The sequence below is a fragment of the Mytilus trossulus genome, chromosome 13 (genome assembly GCF_036588685.1).
Source record: "Mytilus trossulus isolate FHL-02 chromosome 13, PNRI_Mtr1.1.1.hap1, whole genome shotgun sequence".
NCBI classification, from domain to species: Eukaryota; Metazoa; Mollusca; class Bivalvia; order Mytilida; family Mytilidae; genus Mytilus; species Mytilus trossulus.
In genome coordinates this window covers 4,378,543-4,390,966 of record NC_086385.1, presented here as the reverse complement: position 1 = coordinate 4,390,966, position 12,424 = coordinate 4,378,543, and the positions used below count along the sequence as shown (strand labels likewise).

General features: G+C 31.4%; 1 protein-coding gene across 1 annotated transcript in view; it reads right to left on the bottom strand.

Moving 5' to 3' along the window:
• LOC134695539 (uncharacterized) overlaps positions 1-7,080 on the bottom strand; it is a 41,317-nt gene extending 34,237 nt beyond the window's left edge. Inside the window, exon 1 of the mRNA XM_063556826.1 lies at positions 7,017-7,080. Coding sequence (XP_063412896.1) covers positions 7,017-7,068 — 52 coding nt within the window. The 5' untranslated portion in view covers positions 7,069-7,080. The remainder of the gene's footprint in view (positions 1-7,016) is intronic.
• Positions 7,081-12,424: the final 5,344 nt, after the last annotated feature.

Here is a 12,424-nt window from a genome sequence, read left to right as displayed (position 1 = left end):
TATACCATAATACTTCCCGTCAAAATCCATTGGTACCATTTATGCAAGAAGACAATTGATTGTTACATGCCTTATTCAGTTCCACAAACATATATTTCCTTATTTTGTATACAACATTTTCATCATTATGTACTTTATGTAGCAGCATAATTATAATATAATTATTTTTCATCTAATCGAAGCGAAGATTTATTTCTATATTTGACAAGAGTACATGTTCATCTAGAAACCTTGAAACATAATAAAACCATTTCGTACCTCATGGAAGATTTATATGGCTGTCATCTCCAATTTTAGGAAGATTTATATACGTATGCAATGAAAGGTTATTTTCCGAAAAGTTATCAATTAGCTCCCTGTAATTTCTCAAATTAAAAAACCCAAAACATATGGTGTTCTTTATTTAGTCATTTTCAGGTGCAAATTTTTATGTAAGTATGTGTTCCTTCTTCAGTGAATATAAAAGAAGAATATTGTGGTTCATCTCTTAACTCTAAGCCAAATGTCAATTGTATTAAGTTTGATGTAAACATGGTAAAGTGTGTCACCTTAAAACAACCTATCCAAATTATAATAATTATTTTTAAAGATTTATTTTACTTGAATTCAATAAATGATCATGATAAAGGTCTAGATATTCATATGTAAAGATAATTAGTGTCTTTATAGTCGTTAATTGTTAAATGTATGCACATATAACATCAAATTTAAGATAAAATTTCTTTGTAGGTAGAAGAAGCTTTATTAGCAATGGAAAACTTAGAGTCATCAAAGGTATCAGGATTATAATTCAGTACGCCAGACGCTCGTTTGTCTACATAAGACTCATCAGTGAATCTCATACGAAAACATGCATAAAGCCAAACGAGCACAAACAACCTAATAGTGTCCAATTTATAATAATTATTTTTACAGTTTTATTTTACTTGAATTCAATAAATGATCATGTTAAAGGTCTAGATATTCATATGTGAAGATAATTAGTGTCTTTATAGGCGTTAATTGTAAAAATATATGCACATATAACATTAAATTTAAGATAAAATTTCTTTGTAGGTGGAAGAAGCTTTATTAGCAATGGAAAACTTAGAGTCATCAAAGGTATCAGGATTATAATTTAGTACGCCAGACGCTCGTTTCGTCTACATAAGACTCATCAGTGAATCTCCTACGAAAACATTCATAAAGCCAAACAAGCACAAAGATGATGAACATTGAGGATCCGAATTTCAAAACGTTGTGCCAAATGCGGCCAAGGCAACCTAGAAGTAAAGATTGGCAATTGAGAGTAAAAATGATATAGAGATCAAGATAAATAAGAGAGGACAATATTTAATTATAGTTACAGGTGTTTTATAAAAAGTAGCATCACTAATCATAATGGAAAAGACAGTTTATCACAAATATTGCTACCAACCGATCTTGACCCAGTCATGGCTATATATATCTTTATTGGCAATTTGCTATCAACGCTACTATTATTGGGATTGTCTGTACAACACTGTTTCTAAAATGATTATGTTGCTGATAGAAGGACGCTTTCTAATAGTAGTAACAGCTGAATATTACCTTACTACGCTTAAAGAAGTTTCAAGGCATAATAAACAGATCTGTTTTGATGTCTGAAAACTACAAGATCACTTATTAAACATCTATGATGTGGATAAGAACAGGGAAAATACCATACTGTATAAGACAGAACGATAATAGTATGTGACTGAATTCAGTCATAGACTTAGATTTAAAATTTGTTTGTATATATTGTATAGATATTTTTACTGTAGAAACCTATGTACTTTATAATGCCAATGAATAATGGTGCCAGTGACTGAATTCAGTCAAGATTTTCGTTATTGTTAACATTAATATGTAGAATCAACTTGGAATATTTTTCTATAATACTATAATCTAGTTTTGAAAAAGGAAGATGATTCTTGATGTTTGTAAATTGACTGAATTCAGTCAACAGTTTTCTAATGCACTTCTGTAAAAACTGTTCTCCTTAGAGCATTTACTTATTGTGTAGGATATTGCATACACCCAACTGCTACCAATCTCCAATTTTTAATGTATTATCAATTAAGTATTCAATTAATAAATAAGAATGAAAGTTGTAGTGCAAGATGACTGAATTCAGTCATGACTTTGGTGTCACATATGCAGTTTTTATTCATACAGATAACTGGGACAAACGGATTTTCATCAAAAATTAGTCGCAATTTCACTGTTTGAATAAAACGTAGATTCTCATTTATTTTGTTTTTGAACATGCTAAATAAAACATTGTTGAAATGTTTTCTCTGGCTTCTTGCATATGTTACTGGTCCTATTTGAAAAAAAAATAGTATATTCAGCTTCAGATTACACAAATGGAAGCAAATACCCATTGTGCCTAATATATTTTTCCAAAAAGGGACCGAAATCTTCAGACTAAAACAATAGTAAAAATAGCTGAAAATACGTAAGGACACGATTTGCATCAACAGGTGTCAAATTCTTCTAAGATATGGGGAGAACATCAATTATCTAATTTTTAAGGATGTGTTATCAAGCAGATTCTTGCATACTCTCCATATTTGACAAATCAGAATATTGACAAGTTGAAACAGAATGCGTTATAAACAAACGACAACCACTGAATTACAGGCTCCTGACTTGGGACAGGCACATACACAAATAATGTGACGGGGTTAAACATGTTAGCGGGATCCCAACCCTCCTCCTAACCTGGAACAGTGCTATAACAGTGCAACATAAGATCGGACTATAAAAATCAGTTGAAAAAGGCTTAACTCATCAGATAGACAAAAAAATACAAGTGGACGTGGCCGTGTACTTATACATCCCGACACAAAAGGACACAATGAACAGATCTGAGAGTACTCGCAGTTATCTGACAGCTAGTTCAAAGCCACTAACAACTAATAAAAAATTCATGCCTCGAGGACTAAACACTCAATCTGTACACATCCAACATACAATGGATTTAGTGTAAAGACGTCATAAACAGCCAGAGAAGGATGTGTTATCAAGCAGATTCTTGCATACTCTCCATATTTGACAAATCAGAATATTGACAAGTTGAAACAGAATGCGTTATAAACAAACGACAACCACTGAATTACAGGCTCCTGACTTGGGACAGGCACATACACAAATAATGTGACGGGGTTAAACATGTTAGCGGGATCCCAACCCTCCTCCTAACCTGGAACAGTGCTATAACAGTGCAACATAAGATCGGACTATAAAAATCAGTTGAAAAAGGCTTAACTCATCAGATAGACTAAAAATCAGTTGAAAAAGGCTTAACTCATCAGAGAAGAACATGACCTTGTGCAATGCCAAGTTACAGGTATCAACCGATTGTAGATCCATGAAAATGTGTATAGGTATATAACATACTAGTATTATTTAGTTAGCTTTTAATCTACTGATAACAAAATCAATATTTATACCAATAAAAACAATATTCAATGATCTTATTACAGTGTTGAATATGTAACCTTTTAGAATAAGTTTATTTAAAGGAGCAACAAGTTTACATGGATCATTTCTAAATTTCCGGGCACGGTTAACAACATTTCCGTACAAAATGAGGATGTGCTATCCCGTTTGAAATAAGTTTTCTACCAAACTTCAAAACCAAATCTTTATATTTATGAAAACATTTAGTAAAGGTATTAAGTAATTTATGGTAACGATATCCCTGGTTTAATAATCTACCAGTAATACATAGGTTGTGTTCGTAAAAATCAAAACCTCACAACAGACAAGGGCATAGCGAACAAGTTGTGAAATATAAACACCGTTAGATGATGCCAAAGGAACATCACCATCAAAAATGGAAAATTAACAATAGGGAACGAAAAATCGTCTCTTTTGTCGTAAATTTTAGTGTGTAGTTTCCCGTTTAAAACCGAAATATCTAAATCCAGGAAAGGACAGTTATTACCAGATACATTTGATTTATTTAAAGTAAGACCCTTGGGGTAAATTTCAGCAGTATATTGAGAAAATTCTTGATTATTTAACGAAAATATACCATGAATATAACGGTAAGTGTTGTTGAATTTATCAATTAAATGCAATTTCGACGGGTTATTACTGAGTTTAGTCATAAACTGTGACTCGTAACAGTACAAAAACAAGTCGGCTATTAAAGGGGCACAATTAGTGCCCATGGGGATATCTACAACCTGTCGATAAGCTTTGTTGCCAAAACGTACGTTAGTATTATCAAGGCGACAATTAACAGCTTCAATCATCTCATCACACCTCCAGTAAGTATATCTAGCATATTTACCTTTCTCGTTAGAGAAGAAGGCTTTAAACGAGTTGCAGCAAATATATCTACATTCAGCTTTCCCAAACGACCATTTAAATTAAATAGGAAAGCTTTTGTTTAATAAAATAGTGTGGAAGTGTAGTGTAAAGAGTAGAAAAAATCAAAACTATTAACAGAATCAAAAGTCAAGTGAATCTTTCAAGCAATAATTGTTTATACAAAAAAACAATGATAAAAGAATTTCGCACAACAAACCTAAACTTGATAATATTGTGTAATAGGAGATATCCCTGCGATTTTAGTTATAAAAACTAGTTTTGACCTTAAGTCCATTCGATTTAATTACATGTATTGAATTGGCATTTATTCAGATTCCAGTTTCACAAGCTTCTAACATTTAGATATATACTGAACATAAAGCATTGTGTATTTGCATGTTTATTTCTAATAACACAGTGTCGTCGCATTTATATTTATTATTAATATTCTCGACTTTATTATCAAAGAGGTAATTTCCTTTTATTCATTTTGAGAGAGTATCCACTAGATTGTTGTATAGCATTTACATTCAAACGAAAACTACATACCTGTGAAATTAGAAATTGATTAGTTTGTTATATCATCTATATTGTAAACATCCGTTTTAATTACCTTAGAGATCCCATTGTTATATAAACATTAACGTTCAGAGGAAGAATTCATATCTGAAAAAGATTCATCCCATATTTGTTACGGAAACATTAGGTTTTACATATGGAATAACCGCCAAATTTTCCTACTCACATTGCTGACCTGGAGAAAAGTTGTAATTGGTTATTGTGTCGCGATTCTAAATAACGTGACTTCATTGAGGCCTTAACGACAACCACGGTGTTTTTATTAAAGATTTTTCAGAACTGTTCTTTCATGACCACTAGTAACAATGTCGATTTAGCACTTTCTATTGCAAATTTTCGATTTTGTATTTTTTAAACATATATTTTAAAAAATGTTGAATGCTTTTTTAAAAGGCAAAGAATGCAATATTTTATCGATGCTTTAAATATATTTCTTATTCTTTGGAAAAAGATTGTAGAGCAAATAAAAATTGCCACTATAATTGCAAAGAAAGAGCAGTACGTTAGATTTGTCTGAAGTCCCAAATGGTCCATGCAAAAGAGATAGTGCGCAAGATATTATTTTGTGGAAGGCAAGGTTCTGTACATTGTCAATATAAGAATGACAACTGTAAGAATGGTAGCTCTAGAAGTTAAAAAATGCAGGTCTTATACAACTCTAGGTGTCACATGTTGGTTTTACAAAAGGTGTCGTAAATAATGCACCTTTCGGTGTTTTCTGATTATTAATCTTCATTCTGATATATTTTGTAGAAATAATGTATACAAGTTAAAACCATTTTTTAGCGATATTTTGTACAGGGTATAACGTGTACGAGAAAGCTTTTGTACATGTTTTAAATTGTATTCCAATATGACGACGTAGTATCGTCAACTAGTATACTCGCAATATATCTACGCAGTATTACACAAAAACGGGTGTCAAATGCAAAGACCGGGCGTTAAATAATTTTAAAGCTTCGTGTACGCCTCAGAACGAATAAAATTACATTCAAATTGGAAGAAAAAATATCATTGAATAATAAAGTATTACTAAATAAATATTATCAAAAATGAGTAAAACGGAACAGCCAAAACAGTAAATATGTATAGGGCATTCGCGGTTAACAGAATTAACGAATTTGTCTTATAAGAATCGAAATAATTCACGGCAGCCGTATATTTATTTCATTTAACCATGGGTTGGGCATTTATATTCGTATTTTACCCCTCGCTAAAGGCCAGGGTAAAAAACATCGAATATAAATGCCCAACCCCTGGTTAATTGATAACAAATCTACGGATGTCATGAATTATTTCTTAATTATTGCATCGAACAAATTATACAAGGTATAATATTTTTGTACATTCGGTTCGTCTACAAAGATTAATAAGTGACACTCAAATAAAAGTATAAAGAATTACCAAATATAGTACCGCATTGAAGGCACAAAGTTCCGGAATCTTTTTCCAAATACAGCTTTGAAATTGCACGTTATTTGCTAAGTATTTATTTTTAATTTTTTTTCTAGGTTCATTTATTAATACTAGTAAACAAACATGTAAGTTTTACACATGTAAGGAACAACATGATTGTCTCATTCTTTACGCATATGTCCAAATTTGTAACTGCATGCTTATACAGTATGTGAAATTTTATGGTCATTTTAATCAAACAAACTTTATTCCAAAAAATAATGAAATAATACGAATAAAACCATGTCATGTGTATGCAAAATTGCTACTGCAGCACAATGACAAGAGAATTTTTTTTTCTGTTGGTTGGATAAACAAAATATCAAAAAAGTAAAATCACAAAAATACTTAACTGAAAATTCAAAGTCAAAAGCTCAGCACTTTAAACGAATGGATGACAACTTTCTTATGTTGACAATGGTGGATTAAACCTAGTTTTATAGCTTACGAAACATTTCATTTGAATGCCAGTCACATCAAATTCCATTATAATGACAACGATTCGTGAACAAAACAAATAGGCATGATATGTAAAATTCTCAAATATAGGGGTTCATCAGTAAACATTTTGGAGAACCTCAATCACTATCAATACAAACAAAAATGTAACAAAGAAGCCCAAAAAGGCATATAGACAAAACTGTATCAATACTTACCATGAAGAAGTCCAACAATTTCTATTGCCAATACAAATGTTAAGACCCACATATTATGCGTCCCTTTTACAGACTATTTGTACTGATTTTAAAATTTATATTACCTAACGTTCATTGATTTTACAGTCTACTCCTTTAGCACCAATTAGAACGTACAAAGATAGTTTTAAAAATCGTTATTTTGATCCGTTTTTTTTTTTTTTACTTTACAGACTAACCATGTTATAACAGGGTCAATTGAGACTAGATCAATTGTTATTTACTAATTAAAACTTTTAATTTCATAATAAGTTTGAATCAATAAATAGATGTAATTGGTTATACAATAGATAATTTGGTTAATGTTAGTACATAATCACATATAAAACCATCATTGTGGATCTATTGGATCTGGTACCATCGTAAAAGTTGGTGGTACATTCTTGTATGATCGGCATCTGATAAAATATATATATATATATATACCTGTTATAAAAAAATTCTTAAACAATTGAAGAAGAAAAAATTTGTAAGGGTTCCGCGGAACCCAGTGTCTCGCCTATTTTTGCTGTAAATCGCAGGCTCAACAACAATGAGGAAAAAAATCAAAATATTCCTCTTGTTACTATTTTATGATTGTAAGAAAATCTAAGTCCATTTAAAAGTAAATTACAGAACAAACGGAGTAATCTTTTTACAAAATTTACTTCTGGATACAATCTTATGATCATAAATAAGCTTCTGTCCAAGTTTGGTTCAAACCCAGGATAGTTTAAGAAAGTTATTAAAATTTTAAAACCTTTAACCACAGAGTGAATGTAATGGTTCTCGGCAGAAAAACTAAGTCCATTTAAAAGTAAAATATGGAAAAAACGGATTTAATTATTTACAAAATTTACTTCTGGATACTATCTTATGACCATAAACAAGCTTCTGTCCAAGTTTGGAACAAACCCAGGATAGTTTAAGAAAGTTATTAAAATTCTAAAAACTTTAACCACAGAGTGAATGTTTTGTTTCCCCGCAGAAAATACTAAGTCCATTTATAGTAAAATACGGAAAAAATGGAATTTTATTTTTACAAAATTTACTTCTGGATACTATCTTATGATCATAAACAAGCTTCTGTCAAAGTTTGGTAGAAATACAGTATAGTTTAAGAAAGTTATTAAAATTTCAAAAACTTTAACCACAGAGTGAATATTTGTTGACGCCGCCGACGACGCCGACGGAATGTAGGATCGCTTAGTCTCGCTTTTTCGACTAAAGTCGAAGGCTCGACAAAAACCAGCTATGAAGTAAAATAAGCAATAGCATATAAAAAAAACATTGTATTATATCTGAAAAAACTGAGTCAAATGCAATCGTATTAACTTCGTTGAACCTTTTAATAAGATTTATTTTTTTATTGATACGTTCTTTCTCATCATTGCTAATCATTATTAATTTCTTAATCCCAGACATACTAGTAAGTTCTTTTTATACTTTTTATTTCTCTCTTTCTAAGTGGTAAATTTGGAGAGATTTGTCATTCAGGGACTTCCGTGTACATAATTCATAATGATTTTATTTGTTTCTAGATAACAAACTTAAGGTTGCACTTTCAGTACTGTTATTAAACTTAGATATGAGACATAATTATGTTAATTAACTCATCATAGATACCAGGATCGAAATTTTGTATTTGGGTCAGACGTGCGTTTTGTTTACAAAAACACTCATTAGTGACGCTCGAATAAAAAAGTTTTGAATGCCACATAAGGTACGAAGTTGAGGGTATTAAGGCCTAAATTTCCTTAAAGTTTTCCGAATAAATGTATACTGAATTAGTGTAGAAAATGCATATCTAGACATTAACAATGAAGTTCGGATGAGGACACGACAAAACAGATTAGTTCAGCTTCCCAAATGTGAACATTGAGTTTCTATGTAGCAACACAGCGCCTGCACATGGAGTACATATCTTCAAGCTGATATCATATTCCAAGGCTTGCGTTTCTTATTATGATTTTCTTGATAGAGGGTAACCCGGTTATTGTTCGCAAGGAAGCTTATAAATCAAGAGTTCAAAGTGGTTAAATCATACCTTTCAAATGTCACAGACGTCTTTTTGACTTGATTATTATATAATACAGTTCTGTAATCAAACTTATTTCAGGGGTATTTTATATTTGCGTTTTATCCTTACGAGTCCCCTTTCACGGTGGGTATAGTTGTCCTGCGTAACGTTCTGTGCTGGTGATTTTGTCCTGTCAGGTGCTGGTGGGTCCTGATTCTGTGCTGGTGGGTTTATTTACATTGTATCAGAACGGCAATAAAACGACTGTTTTGTTGCTCAATTTTTCTCTGATGCGTCATAAGTACCATGCAAAGTATACTACAACAATATTATATTGCAAAAGTCGTGCAAGTTCGTTAAACGGAATTGTCCTGACGCTGTGCTAGTGATAAGAAAAACGATCCTGGTTCTGTGCTCCTATGTCCTGGTTCTGTGCCTTTATATTTTAGTTAAAAGTGGCATATATTCAAGATCATTGATGCTGTGCTGTTATTGACTAATTAACTGTTGTCTGCTTTCTTGAAATTGACATTGTTGTGAATCTGTTTACTATTATTATGAGAGAAAAAATACCCCTATTTTTATTTATTTTTTTAAATTAACTGTAATCTTATTTATTGGCCTGTTAATGGAACCCTTCTTGCCCCCTTTTAAGATAAGAAAATATGTTTACGAATTTCGTGATTATGATCATTTTGCAAGATCACCTAAATACGTTGTAATTTATACAATACTTATATAAAGTAGATGATATGGTATGTTTGTTGGCAATGAACAAATTTCCATAAGAAACCAAAGGAAGTATGTGTTAACAACCATACGTCATCGTACGACCTTCAACAATAACCCATAAAATAAAAATGTAAAATGTTTTGCATAAAAATGGAGAGCAAAAATATAGAACAAAGGATTTTCTGAGCGTTTGAATCATATGTCTTTAGCAGCATAAAACACATTTGTTTGTGAACAATTTAATGCTGACTATAAGGATGACATTAGTATTGCGGGTTTGTTTGGTTTTTTTTTTTTTTGGGGGGGGGGTGGATAGGTTACAACGAGGTTACAGTGAAAGTTTTAAGCTTGGAATAGTTTCCCGTAAGATTTAAAAGTTGGACACTAAACATTAACTGTCAGTTTGTATTTGTCCAATCACTTTTCAAACGTCGCAGACTCAACAAAAAACTGAACTCCAGGGGAAAAACTAAAAAAGAAAATTTGTAAGGGTTCCGCGGAACCCAGTGTCTCGCCTACTTTTGCTGTAAATCGCAGGCTCAACAAAATTTGAGGAAAAAAATCAATAAAAATATTCCTCTTGAAACTATCTTTTGATTGTAAGAAGCTTCTGTCCATGTTTGGTAAAAATCTAGGATAGTTAATGAATCTAATAAATGTTTTGGAAACTTTAACTGCAGACTGTATGTAATGTTAACTGGAAGAAAAACTAAGTCCATTTAAAAGTAAAATACGGAAAAAATGGATTAATTTTTTTACAAAATTTACTTCTGGATACTATCTTATGATCATCAATAAGCTTCTGTCCAAGTTTGGTACAAACCCAGGATAGTTAAAGAAAGTTATTAAAATTTTAAAAATTTTAACCACAGAGTGAATGTAATGTTTCCCCGCAGAAAAACTAAGTCCATTTAAAAATAACATACGGAAAAAATGGATTTATTTTTTTACAAAATTTACTTCTGGATACTATCTTATGATCATAAATAAGCTTCTGCCTAAGTTTGGTACAAACCCAGGATAGTTTGAGAAAGTTATTAAAATTTTAAAAACTTAAACCACAGACTGAATATAATGTTTCCCCGCAGAAAAAAACTAAGTCCATTTATAAGTAAAATACGGAAAAAATGGAATTTTATTTTCACAAAATTTACTTCTGGATACTATCTTATAATCATAAACAAGCTTCTGTCCAAGTTTGGTAGAAATCCAGTACAGTTTAAGAAAGTTATTAAAATTTCAAAAACTTTAACCAGAGTGAATATTTGTGGACGCCGCCGACGACGACGCCGACGGAAAGTAGGATCGCTTAGTCTCGCTTTTTCGACTAAAGTTGAAGGCTCGACAAAAAGTCCATATTCAAATAGCAAAATCAAAAGCTCAAGCACATCAAATGAATGTATAAATACTGTCATATTTCTGACTTGTACAGACATGTTCTTATGTAGAAAATCATTTATTGAACCTTGTTTTAAAGCTAGCTATACCTCTAATTTGTATGACAGTCGCAGCAAATTCCATTATATTTACAACGATGTTTGAACAAAACAATCAGAAATAATCAGTTTGCTTTACATTAAAAATATGTGCAACAAGAATGTGTACCTGGTACAGGGATGCCCAATCCCCACTATCATTTTCTGTGTTCAATGGACATGAAAAATGGGGCAGAAACTCTTATTTGCCATTACAATTAGAAAGATTATATCAAAGGGAAAATGAGTACTTAGTTTCAAGTTGATTGGACTTCAACTTTATCAAACACTACCTCAACCTAAAACTTCAACTTGAAGTGGAACAGACGAACAAACGAACGAACAAACACACAGACTCGAAAACATAATGCCCATAAATGGGAAATAATAAAAATCCACATCAAACAGTGAGTCCTCTTTTTTTCTATCTTTTGTGGTGAAAAGAAGCCAGTCAAAGAATTCAAGTAATCATATCATCCTGACTTGGCAAAATATATCCATTTTCTTCCATATTTTCAGCTGTTACAAAATTTGCAAACATATGATTACTTTGAATTATGCAACCATGATTGTTCTTTGACTTTGCTTTGAGAAATATTTTGTAGAGGTATCTCAAAGTGGTGTCGTATCCTAAGTTAGCAGTCAGGTATAATACCAACTTTTTCTCTTAATTTTAAAATTTGGAACTGTTAAAGATTTCAACTGATAGAATACTATGGCAGCCACTTATGTTTTTCTTTTAACATGCTAATTATGTAACTCCATGTCAAGTTGGACTCGAAAAACTCGAAATAACACCATTCTGACATGCACCAATGTCATTGATTAAGATCAGCTTAAAAAACAAAAACAAAAGATCTTTTTTTAAAGGTTACTTGTACTTTTATTCTTATCATATGTATTTCAAAACATCCAAAACATGTTAAAATATGACAATTTCAAACAACTTTTGACAAATTGCACAACAAATGCAAAGTTCAATTTCAAAATTTTACTGCGTTATAAAACATCTTCAAAATATCTCTTGCAAGTGAAAATACACATCAAATTCTTACTGAACCTATTGCAGCTTTATTCTAAATACATGAATTTACACTACCTTGTAACATTACCCAAAAATTTAAATAAGATGACCAGAAGCCTTACAGTACCATTCATGTCAG